Source organism: Uranotaenia lowii, chromosome 2 (genome assembly GCF_029784155.1).
Source record: "Uranotaenia lowii strain MFRU-FL chromosome 2, ASM2978415v1, whole genome shotgun sequence".
In the NCBI taxonomy this organism is placed as follows: Eukaryota; Metazoa; Arthropoda; class Insecta; order Diptera; family Culicidae; genus Uranotaenia; species Uranotaenia lowii.
In genome coordinates, this window is record NC_073692.1 from 151,488,958 (window position 1) to 151,513,902 (window position 24,945).

The window sequence follows — 24,945 nt, forward strand, 5'->3', positions numbered from 1 at the left end:
GATTCTTGTCATTTTACATCTATAAAGTTCTTTTTCCGACGAATTTCTGCCAATTTTCACTTATTTCAAACATGTTTGAAAAATAACCATAATCCAAGTTCTCCTCGGAATCTCATTTAATGAGTTTTCACTGAAAACTCATAAAACGACTTAACCCACAAAACTGCCATTATGGTTATTTTTCAAGCATTTATGGTTCAATATGGCCGAGCGTGAATCCAGAAAAATTCGGTCATCTGGCACCTTTGATTCGTGCCCCCCTTCTGCCAGCATTTGTCTATCAATTTCGACGACCATGGCTGTTGTTGTGATAAGCTTTCAATTCGGCTTATACATCGAGAACCTAATATTGTTCAGAAAAAAGTATTTTTTACTTAATTTCACTCTTGAGCAAGAATTTATTGACATTTTTTTTTTTTGTTAAAACTCAAGGCATTGAAAATAACAAAATAAAGGTTATCGTAACAGAAATACTGAACAATGGAAGTTTATCTACTTCGACGCTACGAAAAAGTACGCTGCAGTTGTCAAAAAACTGACAGCATCAATGTTTTCTGCAGCTGCCTGCCTGTTTCGTTCGAGGTGAATTTTTCTGGATTAGCAATGCAAAACAGAATCAAAATTTGTAATTAGATTAACCGTAATTGTTGCGAAACCGTGCGATTCGAATTGAATTCGTTATATTGATTCCTTGGGCCGTACATTGGTGGTGAAGTGATTTGAGTGGTTGGTGCTGGCATCGTTCTGAATTGGGTCGCGCGAGTGTTTTGGTTCACCTTGCGGAGCAAAAGAAAACACCGAAATCGAAAAAGGAAAAGGTTCATCGAACGAGTCCAGATTGTGAATGTAGTGTTGAAGTTGTAAACGGAGCAGACGACTCTCACTGATGTTTGCAGCTAATGACGTGTTGTTTCTGGATTAAGCGCTGCTGTCGAGCGGAACGAAGACGATTCGTCTTAGATCGGTGCAGATTCGGGGTAGGACGGCGGATGCAACTGGCTGCAGTTACAGCGGATTTTCCTTATGAGTACACAAATACCATCTGCCTGGAAGCGATCTGCAGCAGAAGCAGCAAGAAGCAAAATTTTAGCCGCAGAAGCCCAGCGAAATATCCGTCGACGAATCAGCTCCAGTTTGCGCCCCTGGGAAAAACCTTCCTCCGAACTTGACCCCAGTCCGAAAAACGACGACGACGATGGAAGCGGCCAGGGACGGAAAGTAGTGTCGTCACTGTTTCCTCAGCTGAAATCCAACAAGGTCACCACCAGTAGCGGTGAATTTGATGACGACAGCAGCATTCGTTCTTCAAGTGCCAGTAGCGTTATTTATCAGCAAACGAGCTACGAAAATGCAAAACAAGACGACGTGGACTTGCGGCGAGAGTTCAGCAGTCAGTTGTCTGCGGACGGTTTGAACGAAATTGCTTCTAATCAGCTCTCAGTAGGCCTACCGAAAACGGACGGTGGTTGCGAGCTGACCGAGGACAGTATTTTGGCTGGATCCGGAATAACGGGACCGATCGATCCGGCCAATCCAGATCCACCGATGGGAACCGGTTCCGGTCGGCGGTACAGTAGAATCAGTATGATCATCATCTACGGTCGGGAAGTGCTGTGCATTCTGGCACTCATTCTGACAACTTATGCATCGATACACAATAGGTAAGTGACGTTTTTTTTTATTCAAGTTTAAACTATATGAAGTGACTTGAACATGATCAAATCGTTCTACAACAAGTTTAGAATTTTGATGATTCTACGCTTCTAACTACGATTGTAGAAGAATAAAATTCATTTCCCCTATCCCATCATATGCATTAACGTTAGAAATTGAACTTGATAATTTCAAAGAGCGAGAACGGTGACATTCTATCTTTTTTACAGTTTTTTTCAAGAAAATTTCCAACACCAAAATTTTTATTCGTTTGTAAAACGTTGGAGGGATGAATCCTAATCACAATCGTGAACACATCTTTATTTGAACTAATTTACTTAAAAAAAATCTTTTCAATTATTTATTTTATTGATGAGTTTTACGGAGTCCAAAAAACATTAAAAAATAAACTAAACTATAAATAAATTGTATTTGCTTCTAACTGGGAAAAAAGGAACACTCGAATGTTATTTTAAAAGGTTATTTCATTATACGAAAGTTCAGGTTTTGTTTTTTTAAGTTTATTTAAATACTCTTTATTTGTTGCTATTTTTATTTGAAATGGCTCAGATGGAAAAATATGATAATAAAAAGAATTACCATCAATTCACCTTTTACCGCCCAGTTCAACGGTTTTTCAACTTCAAACATGTGCAATAAAAAAACCATGCCAGACTTTATTTTTAAATTTTTCTACTTTCAATGTAAAATTTAGTGGATTGCGAAAAATGTACGCTTTTCAAAATAACTAACCAAACTTGAGGATGTTTAATTGGCCCTTGACTTATACAGAAAAAACGCTTTAAATTTTTCCCACTGGAAAATCATCATGGCCCCAAAAAAAATTTTTTTTTTTCGTCTAGACTGCTCGGAGCGTTTATAATACATTAGTGCCCAGGAAGAAAATCAAATTTTGAGTTTTAGTTTTTATTGTTAGACAATATTTTTTTCTTAACTTCTTTAATTCCAGTCCTCCAAAAATATCGAAAGCTCCTCCTCCGGTACCGTTTTTCTCCCGAGGATCCCTAGTACACGATTGGCCGTCCGGAGCATTGGGCCCAACCCAGACACGAGTCTCCCAGTCGGAGCTGTCCTTCGTATTCTACTACGCGCCGTGGTGTGCCGAGAGTCAAAATGCTCGGGCTGTATACGAGCACGTTGCCCGGCTTTACTACCGGGAGGCTCATTTTGCAGCCATTAACTGCTGGCAGCCGGGTGGCGAGTGCCGTTTGCACTATTCCAAGGTTCAATCGTGGCCGGTGCTGATGGCCTATCAACCGAATGCGATTGCCGTGCAGTTTCACCAGAGCTGGACCAATGGAGCGCTGGCCCGGTTTGTGCAATCGTTGCTGACTCCGCTGCACCGGTTGACCGAACCAGGGGATCTGATGAGCCTCATGACCGGAAAAGATGTAATTGTTTCCAAAAATTCCGATATTCGGAAGATTCTTAAATGTTATATTCTTTTTAGGCTGTAGTAGTGGCGTTTCTGGACATGGAATTGAATCGACGGCAGTACAACCGGTTTTATCAAACATCCCTCAAATGGTTAGAGAAAGATCCTTTCCAGGAAGTTGCATTCGGTATCGTGACCGGTGATTCAGCGGCCGCCTTTGGACTGGAAGAAATACCCGCCATACGGTTGTACCTATGGAACGAAACTATCGTAAGTAACTTTCAATAAGTTAATCACTCAATAAAATTAGGAAACAATCAGCCTTTAAAATAGAACCACCCTCCAAACTGGGTTTACCGTCAGTTCTCGACGATGGCTCAGTTGAATAAGATTAGCACATAGCATTTTTTCAGAGTTTCTTTTGTGGGGCACATAGTAGCTTTACGGAATTCTTACCAAGAAAACTGTGAGAAAAAGTTCCCTAAAATTTGACAACCCTCTACTTTCCCAGGAATTCACCGGGAACAGCTCCTGGACGCACGCGGAGCTCATCGGCTGGGTTAACAAACACATTCAAGTCGTTTCGATGTGGATCGCACCGCCGGGGGCCAGCAAATCCGCCTCCTTGGCTCCCTACTTCAAGCAGGGACCGGTGCTTTTTTTCTTCACCCCTCGGCCACTGTATGGAGCGGGTTCATCCGATGCCTACATGATGCTCCGCCAACTGGGTATGCTGTACTACAACTGCCAGGGTGACATCTGGGTTCAGGAAATGGCCACGAAATATATAGCCGAGCAGCGTCGCTACGCAGTTGAATCTTATGGTTTATTGAAAGATGAATGTAAAGTTTTGCTCAAGCAACATCCGGCCCAGAACGATGGATCGGAAGGAAGCGACAAACAGGACTGTAAAGCCGCCGGGAGGTCATCGATATCGGTGTCGTTTGTGAGTGTGATGAACTCATCAAAGTTTGTGGAGGGCAAGCAGAAAGTTAAATCCCCTGGGCTTTCATCGGACGATGGTTACTGTAATATCGAACAATCAGGTTGTGACGAAAGATTTTTTGAGTGTGGAGCGATGGCTGAAGATGAATCTTTAAATATTAATGCGGAATCCAGTTGCTCCAGTGCTAGAGGAAGACATTCAAGTCTGTATGGGTCGGTGAAACGAGATGGTCGACCTGAAAAACATGTTACTTCCATGCTAGACGCCGAAGAAGACTATCGGGGTCCTAAAGTTTTATCGAAGCAATTTTTAAGGAGACAATGTGAGCTATTGCGATTCAACGAACAGAGTCGCAGTGAAGTGTTCTTCCCAAACATACCATCTCAAAGCGATGATTATATTGATTTAATCCAAGGTAGTTTCTGCAAATACAATAAAACCCTAACGTTTCTGGGTATGGATAGCGATCTATATCACGCATTTGCTGAACGATTAGGAGTGGACGTTTTGAGTGAACCCAATCGATCAGTCGCGATCATTGTTGACCAGGAGGTAGGCGATTAATAATTATCCACTAGTGACACTTCAATTAATTTTTTTTCTTTCTAGGTCGAATCCACGTATCGGCTACAGGAAACCATAAGTTTGTCATCGTTAGCCAAATTGGTACACAGTTACTACAATCGAACGCAACCTCGATACCTTAGGTCTAGTAATGTTTTCTTCAAAAATACACATTCCTTCAATACAAGCGAGTTTAGGAAGGAATCTCGTCGGATGGCAGACGGAAAACGATTGGAACTGAAGGAAGCTGCTGCTATTAGAAAAACGCGTGATGAACCAACTGAACAGCGTGTAAATGGTTCTGTCTCAACTATTGACAAGACTAGCTCTTCACCAGCAGAACATGATCAACAGTTGTACCACAACCATCGGCATCATCTGGTTAGAGAGATTAATAGTCGTAACTTTCAGCAAGCTGTCGTTGAATCTAATAAGGTGATTTAAAATTTAAACATTCCATTTCAACTTACTCATATTTTGCGCATCCTCATTTGCAGACTGTTGTTGTTCACTTCTACTCCACTCACTGTGCCTTCTGCAGTATGCTGTCGCAGCATTTGCTCACGATTTCCCGTTTGCTGAAGAGCCAGCCGGGGTTGGAGTTTGTTCGCGTCGATGGCGACCGGAACGATATGCGATGGGAGTACAGTATGGAGCTGTTTCCCACTTTGATTATTTTCCCCAATCAACGGTGAGCTACCCTAAATCATAAAATATTCAGGTTTTATATTTTTGTTTCTTTTATAGAAAATCTGAAAGTCGCGTTTTCGAACGCGAGCTTCCACTAACCGTCGGAAACCTTCTGGGATTCATTATGTCCAATTTGAGTCCCGCGGAAAGGCTCCACGCCAATTCGTTACTTTGTGATTCTGTGAAAGTAAGTACCAAAACATACAAAAATAATTAAAATCAACAATTTATAATAATGAAATCTTTCCAAATTTGCAGTCCTCTTCGGCCGAAGGCTGTCTCGTAACGTTGAAGCGTGAGCTCAGCAGCAGTATTTTGCTAACCTTGCGCCACTATAGGCAGCTGCAGGCCAGCGGAAGGCCGGCAAGGGCCCGTGTCCGGTTGCTCAACCGATTGCAGGTCATCCACGAGTTCTATCTCACTACGCTGCGCTGTTTTAGTCATTCCTGTGATTTTACCCAGTTAAAGAATAGCGCCAGAATGCTTCTCACCCTCTGGCCAACGATACCGACCTAAGGGGAGCTTGGTTCCAGTCCAACCACGCCGATAGAATCAAGCTGTACGCATTTGATCGGAGATTTATTCTTGAACTTTTCCCCGAAACAACTTAGGATGCTCCGTGAGCCCTGTGGATATTGATATTTTTATTTGAGCTCTTCTGTTTTATTTCTCCATTTATTTACGTTTTGTTTTTTTTTATAGTATTTAAAACCAATTTAATCTACTGCATGCTTTGCAAGATCTCGTAGTAGATATTACGTTAACTGATTAATGTAAAAGTCAACGCCAAATTAGAGCAGCATTGAATGATGCTCGATATCATTCTGAGAAGCAAGTGCAATCGGGACTGCCGAGTTACTGAACTTAATAAAATAATAACCCTATAGTTATGATTGCGAATCTAATCGAAGTGTAGAAAAGTCAAGTTTTGCAAGTGGCATCTGGAGCTGTAAATATATAGGATATCCTAACTAACAAATGATCGTGCGTAGTTAAATCAATCAATAAGATCAACTGACGGTAGCGAAACTTAGTTATTGTGTTGTAACATTCGGGAAGTTTGTTACAATTTCTCATATAAAATATTTGGCAAAACTTTTATAACTCTTATCCGCCGAAGAGGAAATTCATGAGATAATATATTTTGTTCATAAATAAACCGATGTGTTTTTCAATTAAGGTACACCGGGGTAAGTGTGGACGCGGGGTAAGTGGGGACGGTGGCTATTAAAACAATACTGTCCACTATTTTTTCAAACTTTTAATGCAGAATGTTAAATTTACTTGTAATCTATCCAATAACTGTAAAAGTGATACGGTTCCGACGATTGCGGATGTTTACGGTGACTTTTTGTAAATTTTCTATTTTTAACTACGATGTGGAGTTGATGTGCATCTTTTTCAATCGCAAATTTCTCGTAAACTAGCTGGTTCTTGACGAAAAACTCTACATTGAAACAACCCTTACATTCGAAACAACCAATTAGGAAAAGAAACGACGGTTAAAAATATAGAAAAAAGGGTTTATTTGCAAAAATCTAAAATTTTGTTTCCAAACCCTACCTGGGGTAAGTGGGGACGGCTTTATAAATACTTGATGTTTACACATTTTTTCAATTTTCTCTTCTTCATTCAATACAATTTAGCTTTATTTAACATTTAGATCATGAAAAGTTGGGAAAATTACTTGTTTTTTCTAAAATAAGTATATATTCTCGATAATATCGGATTACACACAAAAATCATTGTAAGATGCCTTATAAATAGTACCATGAACTTTTTTCAAAATTTCGGACGGTTCGAGCAATAAAGTAACGTATTCAACCAAAAAAACACAAATTTGTTGAAAATTTCCTGAGAAATCAAAGGGAAAACCCAAGCAACCAAAAGTTACATATTTACTTGAATGAAGGCATTGAAAGTTACCTATTGGCTGACAAAGAGAATCAACTGACCAATTCCCTTTAGTGAACTTTATGTACTCATTAATGAACTTGAAAGTTGCAAAAGTGATTGATATGTACGTTGTATGTGACTTGTTTCGCCCAATTCCCATTAGTGAACTATATGTGCTCATTAACGAACTTGAAAGCTGCAAAAGTGATCTATACGTACGTTATACGGGACTTAAGTCACATAAAGGGCACAAAAGTGCTCAATACGGGATTTAGTAAGTCACATAAAGGGCACAAAAGTGCTCAAACGGGATTTGATAAGTCACAAAAAGTGCATTGATGTGCTTTCAAAATCAAATCACCTCTTCGAGTTTTAGTTTCAGTTAGAACAACATCTAGGCGTGGTCTCGTGGTAGCGTGTTCGATTCTCACCACGAAGGTCGGGGTTCGATCCCCAAGCCTGGCAAGTTTTTTTCAATAAGTAAATTTGTTCTTGAGTGACCATTCTGATGCGATATACGTAGGAAAGAAGCAATTGAGCAATTAGTCGAATTTGAAATCCGGCGCGTGGCATCATGGCGGCACCGGTACAGAACACAGTAAATAATCAAGAGAAGGTGATATGAACCGAAGCCAACGGTTCAGTTGAGATAGAGAGAAATTTTTTTGCTCATTTTGCGATTTTTTGGAAGCTGAATTAAGAGGCCGCTGGAAGCTGAATAGAAGATCATTAAGACTTTTTTGGAACTTGAAAGTATAAATAAGAACTTAAATTTTGAGCTGCATAGAACGTACTTCATATCAATGATGGGGCTGAGTAAGCGTTTTTGTACCTGTGTTTTATGGGACTTTTGGTTGCTTGGGAATATATCCGTCCCCACTTACCCCATAAAGCGGGGTAAGTGAAGACACCAGCAGTCCATAACAATTTACGTGATAACTTTTTTCGCTTTGCGTCTATCAAACTCATCTCTTCAGCATTTGTGAACAACATGTTCTGCATCACATTGAACGCGATTTTATCAAAATTGACCCACTGCTGATTTTTTAATGATTTTTTAAAGATGAACTATACGAAAAACCGTCCCCACTTACCCCGGTGTACCTTACATAGAAACAAAGCCTTAGAAAGACTAAAAATCCCGCATATCATTAATTGCAAAGGCTATCGTGTGTTCTTCATGAATGAAGCATGAAGTAGAAAAACACCCTCACACATCATAGACACAGAACTATGGGCTATGTTTTAGTGCTTATGGTTACTTGGGAATACACAACCACAAGGTTTACGAAGAATTACGGGATCTTCGCTTTTTTTTTAATTAAATTTCTCGAAAACTTTATAAAATTTTATTTACGAGTTTGTCATTTTTGAATCATTTCGTGAATCATATCATCTGTATCTCTGTTATCAAACGACGTATCACTATCTGTAGAGCTTCTTCTAAATCTTTAAAGTTGTACTTGCTTTGTTCATATTTACTTAGTCAAATTTTTCCTTGTCCTCATGAAAGCTTCAACCAAAGATTGATTATTTTCTGATAAGTTTTACTAAAATATCTGACTGTTTGAAAATGCCTGAAAATTGGTTTTGTCCAAAACTTTGTCATCTTATGAATTATTACGCATTTATTTGGCAGAACATATACTTTTTGCTCGTGATTTTTTGAATGATATCAAAAGATATGCAATGTGTCATCATAAGTTGGCTGAGATATTGGCAAACAAAATTTTCTTGATTTTGAACCGGAACCCCAAACTTTTGGCAGGCAGTGTAGATATACTATTGTAAGAAAGAATGCCTCTCGTGTGCTTAATTCTGGAAACACGTTATTATTTACATAGTATTCCGTCTCACGACATAACTTGACGAACATAATTCCTAAAATTCACTCGGTCCATGGCAACCGTTCTCCAGTTCCTCCGGCACCCCACGTTCGCCAGATCACGCTCCACTTGGTCCAACCACCTCGCTCGTTGCGCTCCCGCTCGTCTTGTTCCTACCGGATTCGTAGCGAACACCTGTTTTGCATTTCGTCCGGCATTCTCGCAACATGTTCTGCCCAGCGTATCCTTCACCACCTTCTGGATACTGGGTTCGCCGTAGAGTCGCGCGAGCTCGTGGTTCATCCTTCGCCTCCACACTCCGTCCTCCTGTACGCCGCCAAAGATGGTTCTTAACACTCGTCGCTCGAATACTCCGAGTGTACGCAGGTCCTCCTCGAGCAATATCCATGTCTCGTGCCCGTAGAGAACAACCGGTCTAATGAGCGTCATATACAGGTTACACTTCGTGCGAGGGCTAAGTCTTCTCGACCGCAATTGTTTGTTGAGTCCATAGTAGGCATGACTTCCGCTGATAATTCGCCTCCGGATCTCACGGCTGGTGTCATTGTCTGCGGTCACCAGTGAGCCGAGATAGACAAAGTCTTCGACTATCTCCAGCTCGTCGCCGTCGATCGTGACCTTGTTATTACTGGACAAGCGGGTTCGGTCGGTCTCGGATCCGCAGGCCAGCATGTACTTCGTCTTGGACGTATTAATCATCAACCCAATCCTTCCTGCTTCGCGTTTCAGTTTGCGGTAGATCTCCTCCACCGCCGCAAATGATCTGCCGACTATATCAATGTCATCGGCAAAGCAGATAAGTTGACTGGATCTGTTGAAAATCGTGCCCCGCATTTCGCCCACCGCTCGTCGAATAACACCTTCTAGCGCCACGTTGAACATCATGCAGGATAGACCATCACCTTGTCGAAGCCCCCTGCGCGATTCGAATGAACTCGACAATTTACCTGAAATCCGCACACAGCACAGCGTTCCATCTATCGTCGCCTTGATCAGTCTTATCAGCTTCCCGGAAAAGCCGTTCTCGTCCACGATTTTCCATAGCTCGTTACGGTCGATCGTGTCGTATGCGGCTTTGAAAGTCGATGAATAGATGGTGCGTAGGGACTTGGTGTTCCCGGCATTTTTGGAGGATTTGCCGTAATGTGAATATCTGGTCCGTCGTTGACCGTCCCTCCATGAAGCCGGCCTGATGACTTCCCACGAATCTGTTTGCTTGTGGCGTTAGGCGGCGGAGTAGGATTCGGGACAACACTTTGTAGGCAGCATTGAGGACAGTGATCGCTCGGTAGTTCACAAAGTCCAATTTTTCGCCCTTCTTGTAAATGGGGTATATTACCCCCTCCTTCCACTCCTCCGGTAGCTGTTCTATGTCCCAGATCCGGACTATCAACCGGTGTAGGCAATCGGCCAACTTGTCCGGGCCCATTTTGATGAGTTCAGCTGCGATGCCATCCTTCCCAGCCGACTTGTTTCTATTCGGCAGGCGAATGGCTTCCTTAACTTCACTCATCGTTGGGAGTGGCTCCTCTATGTCGTTGTCTACGCCGGCGATGTACCTTCCCCCACCGTCTTGGACTCCTGCATGTGTGCCGTTCAGGTGTTCATCGAAGTGCTGCTTCCACCTTTTGATAACTTCACGATTCTCCGTCAGGATGCCCCCGTCCTTATCCCAGCACATTTCGGCTTGCGGCACGAAGCCTTTGCGGGATGCGTTGAGTTTCTGATAGAACTTTCGTGTTTCTTGGGAACGATGCAGCTGCTCCAGCTCCTCGAGCTCCTCCTCCTCCAGGCAGCGCTTTTTCTCCTGGAAAGTTTAGACTCGCTGTCTCTTCCGCTGTCGGTGATTTTCCACATTTCGACGGGTGCCTCTTTGCACTACTGCCGCCCGCGCGGCATTCTCTTCGTCCATCACCCTCCTATACTACTCGTCGAACCAGTCGTTCCGTCGAGTACGCTCCCCATAACCGATGACGTTCTCCGCATCACTGTTGATGGCTGTCTTGATGGTATCCCAACAGTCCTCGAGAGGGGCTTCGTCAAGTTCGCCCTCTGCCGGCAGCGCTGCTTCGACCGATTGCGCGTAGTCTTCCGCGACCTGATTTAGAGCTAAATGCCTTGGATAATAATTATTTTAGAGACTTGATATCTGAAACAAAGTTGTTGAAAATTTGATTTTAAACAAGTTTGTCGAAGACATCAATGAGCTAAAACATATAATAGAGAATTTTATCTCACTTGTGTAGTGACTTTTTTTCTTCCTTCGTTTAGCGTGACTATGCTTACCAAAACTTGTTTATAGAATGACGATCTTGTTCATGTTTGGGCTTTGAGAAGCCACCGAATTTCTTATTCACTCATACTACCGTATTTCCTTGATGAAGATGCACGCTTAATTCAAAATAGAAATTCATGATCATAAATCTTTTTTTTTTAATCTATTTTGTATAATAAACGAAAAACTGCTAAATCTTATGATTCATCATCATTATTATTTTTCTTCATATATTTTTTCATAATCGGATAAATTATTTTTATTGTTCTTCTCATTCCATGATCTATCTACTACAACTTGTAGGGGGATTAATCAGAAAAAAGTAGTTTTTTTTTATTATAAATAAATTTCCAAAAATTACCAAAAAAAAGAAGGACAAATTTAAACTGATTCAAATTTCTAATGAGATAAATTACAAATCGAAATAAGGGAGTAAACACTAATTTTAAATGATTAATACTGCTGTTCCATGCAAGATTGTGTCATGAGAAAAAAAAATGTGCAGTCGAGAAAAACGCGATTAAAATTTTTGCAATATTTCCAGTTTTTCACATACATACATTTATATTCCACCGACACTTTAATCATAGTAAATACAGTGAATCCCCGATTTGGTGACCCAGTAAGATGGCTACTATAAAACTTATAATACTTTGTCTGCCCCCGGTTTTTTCTACCTCCGACTTTGTCACTTTTTTGTCCCGTTTTTGTCACCATAATTGATCCAATGCAATAATACTAAAAACTAAACCAATATGATACGAACGACTAAAATAACAAAATTTACTGAAAATACTTAATCTACAAAAGCTACAAAATGAACAAAAAATACAGGATGTCGAAAATGGGTTTATTTTCGTTCTTTTTCTGTTTTTGCAAGCTTTGTAATTTTTTGATATTTTGGCATTTTTAATCTTTTTTGTAAGCTTTGTGATTTTTCTGTAACTTAAAAAAAAAAATGTTGTTCATTTCAGTCTCCCTTAGTCCACCCCTAAATCCACTCCTACTGAAGTGAACTTGGCACGAGTTAGTTTTTTGGACAAAGCAACAAAATATATAAGATCGGTTATAATATTTGATAACGAAATTTTAACCTTAAATCCATTGCCACCCTAGTTTGTAGTGGCAGTTTTATACCATTTAAAAAAAAAACTTTGTGTGAAATTCTTAAAGAAACACGTACCATCCATTTCGACCGTTTTTCTAGAAAACTGTGCTAGTCTACCGTCCTTTAAAGCCTATCTCCAAAGCCTATAGTTAAGAAACAAGAGGGCGCGGATGTGAATGATTGATAGTATGATTACCGATGGTGTACAAACACTTTCACTGCACAATTGAGCAAGTCAAATAAACAGCAATCGTCAAAAGTGAACGCTCACTCCCCATGCCGTGACTTACCATCGCACAGCCCCAAGAATCCTTGCTGCACCCCAATCAGGGTTGGTTCATTCATTGTAGGTTCCAGGGTCGATTGGAGATAGGTCAGGTATGCGGTATTCACGTCCACTATGAATTAAGTGCGGTCAGTCAAACATTTGGAATGAAGTCCCTTATTTTGGAAATCTGGTAAGCTATTCATGTTATTAATCATTGACAGCGAAAGGACTAGAACATTGATTATGGAAGCGGTATTCAATCCTTCGACTCTCCAAGTGGTTATAAGAATTCACAGCCCTGGAATTTACGTATGAGGCCCTCAGAGCCAAAGGTATGTAAGGGCAAAAATAATCGATTTTTTGTTTATAATGTCAAACGATTATTCATAGTTTCATCAACATTTGGTGAATTTTTCAGATTTTTGAAATTTATATTTCATACTTTTTTTTTGAACGAAATCAAACGTGTTTTCTCGAAAGTAGCTTTTATGCACTTATACCCCTTTGGCTCCAATGGCCTTATAAAGAGTGTTAGATTGGTTATCTCACGAAATTTTTCACCTGTCATGGTCACGGAAGCTTACCGGAGGGCAAATCGATAATCCACATAACTGGGAAAACAGTAGTGTCTCGACTTCCCCACCCTCGTTTCCAATTCCCGATCCCGCGTCAGATGATTGACATGCAAGGCTCGTTTATGCTAACGTCCAACAGCTAGAATAATTTCAGTTATTACTCATCGAGCATGAAGCAGGATGTGAGGGTTTCAAGTGCGGGAGCCATTTTTTGCCATGGGATGTTCCTCATCAACTTCCGAGCCAGTCGAAGAATATACTCATCCCAACACTCCCGTTCAAAAACCGGGAGCAAAGTCCGTTCCAGGATTAACACCTGGAATTCCCTACGACTTACCGGCTGTAGTACCAAAGGTAACTATCATATTCCGTGGTCAAACAATCATGTGAAAAAATATTAAACAATTACCTTCCAAAAGGTTGCGGAAACTGTTCCCCAAGCATACCAACGGCTGGACGAAGAGATCTGTCTGCTGGAAAGCACCTGTCCGGGACCGCGACTTCTAACGGCGGAAGCGTGGGTGGATCATTTGACAAAACTCTTCGACGAACAGTTTCGCAACAATGACGAGCTGTACAGTCACCATCAGCAATTGCGCGGCAACAGCAAACTTATGATGGACACCAGTAAAATGGTTGACATCCCTAATGGGATTCCAGATGCTTCCAAAATGGGACCGGACACCGCCAGCCAATCAGTGGATGATACGGCCAAGGTTCGTCGAGTATGTATTACAAATGTTATAATCGCTGTGAACAAAAATTTGGAGCTTTGATTTCGTCAAGACTTGTAGCTTACAACAGCATTAGTGCTGATTCCGTATTCATGATAATCTCGTTTTTATGGTCTCCATACCGCGTATAAAATATTTCTATCGTAACACATGCATTAAACGCTTTATTAAGTGCACTTTTACAGACAACTTTTTTGAGAATCTCATTTGCTTTATGCAGACTTTCAAGAGATATTTACATGACAGTTCGAATTGATGACTAGCATTTCACTCAATCATAATCACTACCAAATGGCAGAGCCAGTATTATGCTTGCCTAGATTGAAATTCACTACAAAGGCCGCCTGACAGATAGAGTAAAAAGCGCAATAATTTAAACCTTAAATTGAACGCTACGGCAAGTCCAGGGTAAAAATTAAATCTCAAATTGAGTGAGGTCAGAAACAATTTTTTAATCCCATTCTTTAACAGAATCGACAAAAATAAGTTTGAGAAAATCCACGAAAGGACAAAACAATATTATTTGATAGCTTCACTCTCTGGAGCCACTCTGGTGATATGAATGGTGATAGTTTCTATGAGGAAGTAGACAGACTTACCAAGAGATTCACGAAGTTGGTTCGGCTTTATTTATTCATGTTTGACTCTATTTGTTTTGAATATTTGCGCTGTTTTTTTTTATTATTACGTGCTTTGTAGCAACTACGAGGCTAAAAATTGTTTATAAATAACTAGCTGACCCGTTGTGCTTTGCTACACCTTCCGGAAATACATTTAATTTGTGAAAATTTATTAAAATTTAGATTTTAGAGAGCATTGTTTTAAATCAAACCTCATCATACTTCAGAACCAACAACTTTGAAATGAGAGCTGCAGCTGCAGTTCTGTTCTGAATAGCAATTCAAAGATGGTATGTATTATTTACTGAAACTTGATCTCTAAACTCGTTTTTCAAGATCTGAAATTTGTACTCTGTACCCAAAAAAACTTTTTAAAATATGGTCCCTTCTTCGAAAAGCTCTTTATCTTAAATTTACATGGAAGCTCTCCCATCTTTTTCAATTTTGTCCCCCACTGCTTGAAGAAGGTAGGCAAATTTAACCGGCTCGTTACCCAAACAGCACTTATCATGGTAATGAAAAATATATTGAATTAGTTATGAATTCAATACAGTGCAAATTTCTTTTTTTATTAAATAAATTTACTACGGTAAACATATAAATATTTAAAAAAAATATCAGTTGCATCACTAAATAAGTTCTCAGCGTTTTTTTTTTAATTTTCTCTTTGAAAGTCAAATATTCAAAAATGTAGGCAAAAACAAATTTTTAAGTTTACATTTGTCCCGTATATTGGGGCAAGTGTCAATGCAAAGCTTATTTACAGATGCGTCAGAGTAATGGCTTTAATACGAATTCCTGTTTTTTGTTCTATCAAGTTTCACTGATATATGTATCTGCAGTATTCCTGCAATATAAATTTATGTTTGTTACTCCACTTTTAAGGAATGCTGTTCAAAGGGAATGGCCTTCATTTACAAAGACATTTAAGAATGTTCAATATCCGCTGCAGTTTCAACATTCGGAATACCCCTTCTGGTCTTTCCAACATATTGAATCATTTTGAAGATGAATTTCTTAAAAGTTCGACGTTTGCCCTTGCCCCACCGTGTAAGTTGACAGAAGGGAATATTGTTTTTAACACTTTTAGGGAAAACTACAAATTTCTCTTAAAAATTTTGCGTCCAGTTTAATATCAGTTGTAAAGTCTCACTTTTCAAAAACGAAGCGGATCAAAAGTCTCTTTTATGCATCCATGTAACACAAAAACACTTTTCATGTTAAGTACGTACTTGAACTGGTATGTAAGCAAAAAGTACGATGGTTTTTTTCAGAATTATTTAAAATAAAAAGCTCCCATTTTCATTTCTAAATTCGTTTCAGTTGTGTATTTGGGCCGAAGTAACAATTTCTAGAAGAAAACATAATTTTTAATTTTTTTTAACAAAAAAAGTTGAACGTTTGAACATGTTCTAATGTTCCTTGAATGAAAAGTCGAATGCTACCTACATTGACACGAACTAAATATGGAAGTATTTTTGCAAATCTTTCAATTGGTTTTGATTCGATTGATAAAATACCAATCCGTGTCACATCTAGGCGTCATTTATTACCACGTGCTGTGTACAAATCAAATAAGCAAGAAAAAAACACATCTAGGTTGCATATCGCCCCACGTGTTTGAGAAACAGGCGCCTTATTGTTAAATTTTCCAGCAATCAATGAACAGTGTGCTTTGGTTACTATCCTCTTGCGTCGACGTTTGTCTCGCCCATGGAGACGAAAAACAAACCCCAGGCTGAGAAATACGCGCCAAAATATTCCTACTGATCAGTATGCTTTGCGACGCCTCGACCATAGAGACGAAAAACAAACCGCCCAAAGGAAAAAAAAATCTCAAGAAAATGGATGTCATGACTTTAATTTGTTTCAAAAAACTACAAATTTTGTATGGAAGCCTCTCCTTCCTTAAGTCGGATGGAGTTTTTACTATTACAGAAACCATCCCCGGCCTCAAAAACCCTCAGATGCCAGTTTTGACGATGATCGGTTCAGTAGTTTCCGAGTCTATAGGGAACAGACAGACAGACAAACATTCATTTTTATATATATAGAAGACACAATTTAACGCCTTGGTATAGGTAACGGAAGGAAATTTCGAGGGATAGGTGCAAAAAATATCCAGTGTTTTAAGTGAAAACCATAATTTTAATTCACATAAACAGTCAACTGTTAATTGTTAATAAAATAGATACTCAGAGTCAGAGGGCCTAAGCAGCCTTTATGCATAAGAGCTACATTCGTAAACACGATTGACCCTAGTTAGCTCATGAGTGTCAATATGACACTACTGGAAGTTTGGCGGCTTGAAACTTTATTCGGGTGCTTTCTGAAAGCCCAGACATAAAAATCCGGATTAAGTCATGATTGTCAATTTTACACTCTTCGCTTTAAATCGCCATATTACTCTTGTTTCTTAATCGATTTGTACAAAATTTTTTGAACATACTTTTGAAAACCTCGTAATGTAACTCAAATATGTTTCTCAGACAAAAATATTCAGCTACAACTATTCATTTTACGTTATTTAAAGTCTAAGGTCGAAAACACAGTGAGCGTGAAGCGAATTTCTAATTTGCGCGATAATCCGCTTCTCATTGAAACACGTTGAAAAAAACATCGACCGGCCACAGCACAAGCGAATTTTCGCGCGAAGAACCGGCTCGATCGTGCGAAATAATTCAGTTTATCCGGACATACACTGAAAATACTCTCTCGGGTATTTTTCATCGAAAATGATAATTTCCCAAAAATGGTTTTTCAAAAGTTTGATTACCTATTTAATTATTATCGCCGTTACTCGAATGGTTGTGGAAAATGCGCGATTTTTTAACGAGGTTTTAGCAAATAACGCGGTTTCAGTCTTTTCCAATGGAAACAAATTGGAACTGGTAATAAACGAACGGTGGCATGAAACCCCCACAAATTGTGTATATAGGGTGTAGGGCTGAACGGTTAAAAGTTGAAATTCTTTGTACGAAGCCATCTTGAAATCCAATATGGCGGCTTTCGCTCAACTTTAAATTGCTGGAAATGATTGAAAACCACATGAAACCCTGAAGTGATTGAAATAACTGAAAATCGCATGAACCATCTACAATATGAGTAATGAGAGAAAGGGCCCAAAAAGTAGTTAAAAAATGACTGACAAAAATTATACAAATGTTTGAAAAATCTTAAAAAAGCACCGAAAGATATTTACAAAAATATGACCAGTGTAATAAAAATTACGCAAAATAATGACATACATGTAACAAAACTCTGGCAAAAATATGAAAAACTATTACTAAAATTTCACAATCAAATGACAAAAACATGAAAGAACTATGACAAAAATATGACAAACAAAATAGTGACAAATGACGAAATTTTCAATAAATCACGACAAATGTGCCGAAAAATTATGCCAACAAAATGACCAGTATTACAAAATTATGAAAAATAATCCAAAAATGGCATAACTATGGCAAATGTTCAAAAATATTACAAAATTATGATAAAAATTTGAAAATAAAATGACACAAATTTTTCAGAACTGATATAAAGACAAATATTACAAAAAATATCCAAATGTGACCTAATAAATCAAAATCAATATGTATTACAAAAACCTTACAAACATATGATAAAACCATGAAAAAGGTGATAAAAATATGACAAAATTTTGAGATTAAAATGGAAAACATGGGCAAGAATATGATAAAATAATGACAACAATTTGACAAAATAATGATAAAAATATGACAAAATCATGAAGAATGAGATAAAAATATAACAAAATTCTGACAAATATATGTCAAATCAAATGACATAATGATGAAAAAAAAAAAACGTCAGTTAAATTACAGAAAATTATAAAATATTTAAAAAATTCAGCAAAAGACAAAACATTGGGCTTGTGATATCTGTAGCTTAGTTGGAAATTTGTTGCCTCCTAAGCCGATGGTCGTTCAAATCCGAGAGTAATCATCGAACACAGTTGGACCAGATAAGATTTCCAATATGAAGAGAAGATATTGGAACGACTAGAATAGAACCAAAAAAGACAAAACTATGAAAAAAAAACTACAATTAAATGGAAAAAAATCTGACTGGACTGTGACAAAAATACAACAAATAAAAAAATGAAAAAAATTTGAGAAAAAATTGACAAAAAAGTGACAAAAATCTGGCAGAACTATAACAAACCTTTGTCAATTTTTTGTCATAATTTTGTTTTTTTTTTTGTAGTAGTAGTAGTTTTGTTACATTTTTATCATATTTTTCATAGCTTTGTCATATTTTTTTTTACATTATTAATATTTTTGTCACAGTATTGTCATATCACTGTTATTTTATTGCAAAACTGTGTCATATTTGCATTTTCCATAAGTTATTACAGTTGATATGTTTTTATCACATTTGTCATATTTTCCATTATTCCATTTAACTTTTGATAGATTTTTTTTAAATTTTGTTGTCGAATTACTGTCCTCTGTCATATTTATAGTTAATTTTTTTTACATTTTGGTCATGGCTTTGTCATTTTGTTGTCAAATTTATCAAATTTTTGCATTTTTTTTTTTATATTTTTGTCATATTTTTATCACATTTGTCATATTTTTCTTTTAGTATTGTTAGAGTTTCAGATTTTTGTTTCATAATATTGTTATTTTTTCCATAATTTTGTCATAGTTTTGTTAGATTTTTTTCATACAATTTTTAGTCATTTACATTTAGTCAAGATGTGCGAAAGCCGTTATATTTGATTTCAAGATTGCGTACCATAGCGTCCGACAGTGAAATTCGACATCTCACTGAACGAAATCGGGCTACGAACAATATCGAAATTCTAGTGTTTTTGCACTAATAGAAAATCTAATACTTATTACGAGTTTGCTCATCGAATGCTATGCATGGTTTAAGTTTTTGATAAAATTTATCGGAAATTCCAATGAACGTTAAAAATCTTCAAGTTTTTAATATTTATATTTATTGTTTCGATTATAGTCGTTTTACCATCTTTATGGCATTCGCGACTTTATCAACGTTGCAGTTGGCGGATCGTTATTGAAAAACTTATCCGGTACAACTGTGTTCGATGTTTACTCTCGGGCTCGAACTCGCGGACATCGGCTCAGGAGACAACAGACTTGCCAACTGAGCTATATCACAAGCCCCCTTCAAGTTTTTAATGATTACAGTTCAAAATAATGGAATATAAATAGTTTGGGTGTCTTGTGTTATGGTTTTATTTTTTATGATTTCTATTCGTATTTTCTTTCCGAAAAAAAGTGGGATACAGCTAATTTATGTTTACTTTGAAAATTTTATTGTTTCTTTTCCAGCCGCTATCAAATTTCAAATAATTAATCACTGAGCATTCACTATGGCGCAGCACTGGTGTTAGAATGGTGAGGATCCGAAACCCAAGCTTCCGGCTTAAAGAGGTTCTCGGTTTAGAAAAGTTGAAAATAACAAAAACAAATCTGAAATCAAGAGGAATGATTTAATTTCACATATTAAAAACAAAGTTTCACATCATCTCACCTTTCTTCTCGTTAGCACAGAGACTCGAAATTTCGCGGTCAATACCATTGATGGGTGAGTTGATTCCGTGAACGAAAAACAAATATTAAATCATCCTCCCCATTTGAGGATCTAAGGCGTCTATTTTCATTTTGGTACTGTTTGCTTTTAATTGTATAAATATTCTGAAAACCACAAAAGAAATATGAAAATGTTGCTTTAATAGAAACTGTCGTGATCATTAGAAAATTTTGCACGCATCTTTTAAAAATACACAAAATACATACATACCGTTCTATTTGTTGAGCTTCACTTTTTTGTACGGAAGGGTTTACATTAATAAACTTCAATTTAAGTTGAACAGCAATACAAAAAAAGAACAAAATCTCTGAGCAAATGTATAATGTATTATTTATCGAAACTGTATAATTTATTAGATTTTCTTATACGTTCTACCGATCGAGAGGGACTGATGAGATTCATTAGATTTTCCTATAAGTTTTAATGGGCAAATCTCTTTTGAGACCTAACTGTTAAATTTATTGAATTTCCCGGTCTTTTTAGTGAGTAAATCGTAAGCTTGTATGCGAACCATAAATAATAACAATTATTCTTATTTAATTTTTGGCATTTCGGCGAGTTGTGAAAATTCAAGGTAGAATATTTAGAAAGAACATGAAAGTATTATAGGTGGAAAGATCAAAGCTAGAGCGCTTTGGGTAGAAGAAATTGAATAGTTGGTGAAAATGTGAGCAGGGCTTTTGTTGTGTGAACAGCTTTTTAACTACTTGCGTGATTCTTTGCCGCGCGCCGTTTCAATGTTGATAGGAAGCGATGAAGAAACCCATCGCATTCCTACCCACATTGAAACACGGACGGGTCGAACACATGTGAGATTGTGTCCGACCGGGTCGGTCACAATCTCACATGTGTTCGACCCGTCCGTGTTTCAATGTGGGTAGGAATGCGATGGGTTTCTTCATCGCTTCCTATCAACATTGAAACGGCGCGCGGCAAAGAATCACGCAAGTAGTTAAAAAGCTGTTCACACAACAAAAGCCCTGCTCACATTTTCACCAACTATTCAATTTCTTCTACCCAAAGCGCTCTAGCTTTGATCTTTCCACCTATAATACTTTCATGTTCTTTCTAAATATTCTACCTTGAATTTTCACAACTCGCCGAAATGCCAAAAATTAAATAAGAATATATCCCAGCGGCGATTAGAATAAGATAACAATAACAATTATTGTAATGACCCTTTAAAATAAATCGCCCGATTTCGTTCAATGTACTAATTGAGTCCTTTCACCTTATACCCATATTGTGGGTTTTCATTCGATTTTCATCCATTTGAAGCACTTTGAAGTCAGACGGAAACCGCCATCTTAGATTTCATGATCTCATGATTCGTCTTAGATTATGTGATATAGCTCAGTTGGCAAGTCAGCCGTTGTCCGCGAGTCCGTCCAAGAGTATACATCGAACACACGTTGATATAAAGTCGCGGATGCCATAATGATGGTAAAACGATTAAAATTGAAACAAAAAAAACGTGGATTGTTTTTTTTTGCATGGTATGTATCCCCCGCTCACAGTATTGATTCGAAAAATAATTTATAAAGTTTTTTTTTACATGTGATTGATTTTTGTTAAACGCCGAAGGTTTTTTCTCGGCCTTCAAAAACAAACTTGCAAAATTCATCAGGATTCTAATTTTAAGTGGCATGCTCGGCGGAATGAAAAACAAGTGAGAAGTTTTTTTTATTTTTATAGAAATATGAAAGAAAGGTGGATAGACAGGCATTAGTGCGACAATAGGAGAAAGCTTTCTAGGTGTTGATATTTTAGGCTAGAGGGCATGTTGATGAAAAGCTTCCTTAAATTGTAACTCATTAGCTCTAAATTCACGCTAACTACTTATGCATTAGAAACTGAGAAACGGAATTCCCATGTATGGGAGTTATTAAGCAAACACTAGTGACACCATGTCCTCCACAGAAGAGTTGAGATTAGCTAGGGAGCTTTTGGAAAGCATTTGGAAAGCTTTTGAAAACGGCCATACATTTGTCCTAACTACAAAACGTCAAATATTTACCTGGCATCGCGGATAGCGAGCCCATTGGTTTGAGAGCGTGCATTCACACATACTTCAAACGAGCTCGTTTTTTTTATTTTACTAATGAAGTTCCAAACAATCGAAAATGTTTCAAGTAAAAGGTATCCACTCGCCTGACATTTCACACGTGTGGAGTGGTAAACATGAAATATAGTCTAAGTATGTAAAAAACATTAAATTGCTATTTTTTCGGTGGCTTTACTTTTGAGTTATGATTACTCTTTTTTTGTTGTAAGTTTTATAAATCAATTAAATTGAATGTGAATAACATGAGCCGTTCCTACTGATCATTAGGCCGGAACAAATTTGTCACTATGAATTCAAACATCACTAGGAGGTATCAGAGAATTGCAGAACAGGTACCATGGACCGAGAGAATTTTAAAAATTATGTTCATCAAGTTACGTCGTGTGACGGAAAACAATGTGAATAACAAATAAACGGTATAATTGATTCACTTTTAAAATTTTGGCTGTCTTATGTATTTTTTGGGACGTACCTTTTATTCCAACTTTTTTTTTTTTTAAATTTTCTGCATGCGTTCGAAATCAAGATTTTCATGAATATGGACGAAATATATTGCATTGACATAATAAGCGGCTCAGAATCAATCGGATGTATCAGCATTAAAAAAAATTTCTCTCTATTCTTTTAATCAGATAGCAATCAAGTTAGACATCGCCTTGAACCCGGACAAGGCAGCTCGCCAGGAAGAGTTCATCGCTCGCATTTCCCGCTCGGCAATGGAACTGGAATCGGAACGTTTCCGGGCCGATATGATAGACCATGCAAGAGACCGGGCACTCCACTTGAGGCAGAGTTTCGGGCGGCTAAAAGTGTTGTATCTGGAGCTGGATCACCTACTGGCAGCGGCTAACAACGGAACCTATAGCTCTTTAGCGGAAGAGCGCTTCGATAGTGAACTTGAATCGTTGCGGGAAATTCGGGATCGTTTGGGTGGCGTTTCGGAACAGTGGCGTGCAGCGGGTGCTTTTATGCGTGCTGCAGCCAAAGGAGTTTTGCAGGCTGTAGAATTCTGGAATCTTGTTGGACCCTCTCAAAATGCACCGGAAAAGGTGGCATTAGCTTTAGATTGTCGTACCGCTTGCCATGGAGCTTTGATAGCTCTAGAAGCAGCCCATGCAGCACTTCCTCAGGTGGAAATTCCTCATGTCACTCCCCGACAACAGACGGCAGTCAAACATGGTCTAGTTTACATGCTAACAGATATGGCCAATCGAGATCGCTATCGGCACACCAAACACGTCCTGGAAGGATTCCAGCACAACGTCGAAAAATCTGTCCAGTGGGTGCACAACACCTACCAAGAAACGCTGAAGAAAGATCTGAACGAGGCAGACCAAAACGTGATGCTGGTAGCGAAACAGTTGCGGGAAGTTCGCAAACGATTCCTGGCGCAACGGTTCGGAGCGAAGATTTATGTGAGACCTGCTTTACCAATTCAGTGAAACATTGTGTATAAATTTATTCAAGTAATTTTTTTTTTGTGAATTAAACATTTTATATGAAATATCGTCTATCAACTAGCGTCTTTTATTTTGAAGCGTACCATCAGCCTCGTAAACAAATTTTATTCAACTGTGAATGTGCAAACTGAAACATGTTCGTTGTTCATTCATTTATTTACATCAACCTTTTAACGATATTTTAATTTTAAGTGAACTTGATCCTGGTATTTGAGTCATACCAATATGAAAACGAAATAAACAAGTGAGCATTTTATTTATTTTGATAGAGGCATATGAAATTATTCCACTTCAGAAGTTCACTTCTTTTTAAATATTGAAAAATAGCCTTATTCCACATTAATTGAATTATGATAATTGCTATTTGGCAACATGTAATTTTCAAACCGTTCTGCATTCCAGCAGATGTATCTGTATCATATACTCATCTTTTATCCACTAGACTGATACTATACCTTATCACGCGAACAGGACACGTGCTCTCGATGTACTTCGATGAAAGCATTTATGTATTTCCCCTACTTGACCCTTTTGTTTTTTAAGTTCAAGCGTTTTACTGGCTGCTATTCGCATTGATTTTTTTTTTGTAAATTCTTTATTTGAAACGGCTCATACCTTTAGGCTTTAAGGAGCCAAACTCGTTTTGTTTGATTACAATTGTGTGCTTATATCTAGTTCACTTTTAAAGAAAAAAGAAGATAGATAGGGAAATATGAAAATAAGAAGAAATTATAGACGAAGATCAATAGCTTTTAGGAAAAGATATATTTCGAACATGTAGTCCAAGTCCATCACACCCAGCACATCTCTCACTGGAACATAGGGTGGTTTTCGTCGGGCCCGAAGGGAGTCTATCAAATTCGTTCTAGCGACAAGATGGACCTCGCACGACCAAACAATATGCTCGATGTCGTGGTAACCTTGGCCGCAACTACACACATTGCTGCTAGCAATATTCAAACGATAGAGTACCGCGTCTAAGGAATAATGATTGGACATGAGACGGGAAAATATACGAATAAAATCTCGACTCAGGTCCAATCTATTAAACCATGGTTTAAGGCTTACCCTTGGGATAATCGAGTGCAGCCACCGACCCAACTCATCCTCGTCCCATTTGCGCTGCCAGTTGACAAGAGAGTTTCTTCGAACTAAAAAGTAAAATTCGTTGAAGGCAATTTCACGCTGGTACGTGTCGCCTTCCATCGCCCCCACCTTTGCCAGAGAGTCTGCCTTCTCATTACCCTCTATCGAGCAAT

General features: G+C 38.2%; 2 protein-coding genes across 8 annotated transcripts; both read left to right on the forward strand.

Annotated features, from left to right (window-relative positions):
* The first annotated feature begins 544 nt into the window (after window positions 1–544).
* Window positions 545–6,408, forward strand: LOC129747511 (thioredoxin domain-containing protein 11). The gene is made up of 8 exons (XM_055741768.1): window positions 545–1,661; window positions 2,624–3,065; window positions 3,125–3,319; window positions 3,561–4,547; window positions 4,605–4,994; window positions 5,057–5,250; window positions 5,307–5,436; window positions 5,508–6,408. The coding sequence occupies exons 1-8, from the start codon at window positions 1,024–1,026 to the stop codon at window positions 5,763–5,765; spliced, it is 3,234 nt and encodes a 1,077-aa protein (XP_055597743.1). The 5' UTR covers window positions 545–1,023; the 3' UTR covers window positions 5,766–6,408.
* A 6,064-nt stretch (window positions 6,409–12,472) lies between these two features.
* LOC129748787 (uncharacterized) lies at window positions 12,473–23,729 on the forward strand. 7 transcript variants are annotated; one of them, XM_055743534.1, is made up of 4 exons: window positions 12,474–12,833; window positions 13,358–13,572; window positions 13,638–13,943; window positions 22,859–23,728. In XM_055743534.1, exons 2-4 carry the CDS (start codon window positions 13,435–13,437, stop codon window positions 23,666–23,668), a joined length of 1,254 nt encoding a protein of 417 aa, XP_055599509.1. In that variant the 5' UTR covers window positions 12,474–12,833; window positions 13,358–13,434; the 3' UTR covers window positions 23,669–23,728. The 7 variants fall into 7 exon arrangements, with proteins under 7 accessions (XP_055599512.1, XP_055599509.1, XP_055599510.1 ...); XM_055743535.1 differs by having other exon boundaries at window positions 13,373–13,572; XM_055743536.1 differs by having other exon boundaries at window positions 12,474–12,753; window positions 13,373–13,572.
* The last annotated feature ends 1,216 nt before the right edge of the window (window positions 23,730–24,945 follow it).

What these genes read in the sequence shown, in the direction of transcription:
- LOC129747511 (XM_055741768.1), top strand. Translation starts at nt 1,024, where the DNA reads ATGAGTACACAAATACCATCTGCCTGGAAGCGATCTGCAGCAGAAGCA. An exon ending in ACCTATGGAACGAAACTATC is followed by an intron (nt 3,320 to 3,560) that starts GTAAGTAACTTT and finishes CTACTTTCCCAG; the next exon opens with GAATTCACCGGGAACAGCTC. An exon ending in CTGTCGTTGAATCTAATAAG is followed by an intron (nt 4,995 to 5,056) that starts GTGATTTAAAAT and finishes CCTCATTTGCAG; the next exon opens with ACTGTTGTTGTTCACTTCTA.
- LOC129748787 (XM_055743534.1), top strand. Translation starts at nt 13,435, where the DNA reads ATGGGATGTTCCTCATCAACTTCCGAGCCAGTCGAAGAATATACTCAT. An exon ending in TACCGGCTGTAGTACCAAAG is followed by an intron (nt 13,573 to 13,637) that starts GTAACTATCATA and finishes ACCTTCCAAAAG; the next exon opens with GTTGCGGAAACTGTTCCCCA. An exon ending in ATACGGCCAAGGTTCGTCGA is followed by an intron (nt 13,944 to 22,858) that starts GTATGTATTACA and finishes TCTTTTAATCAG; the next exon opens with ATAGCAATCAAGTTAGACAT.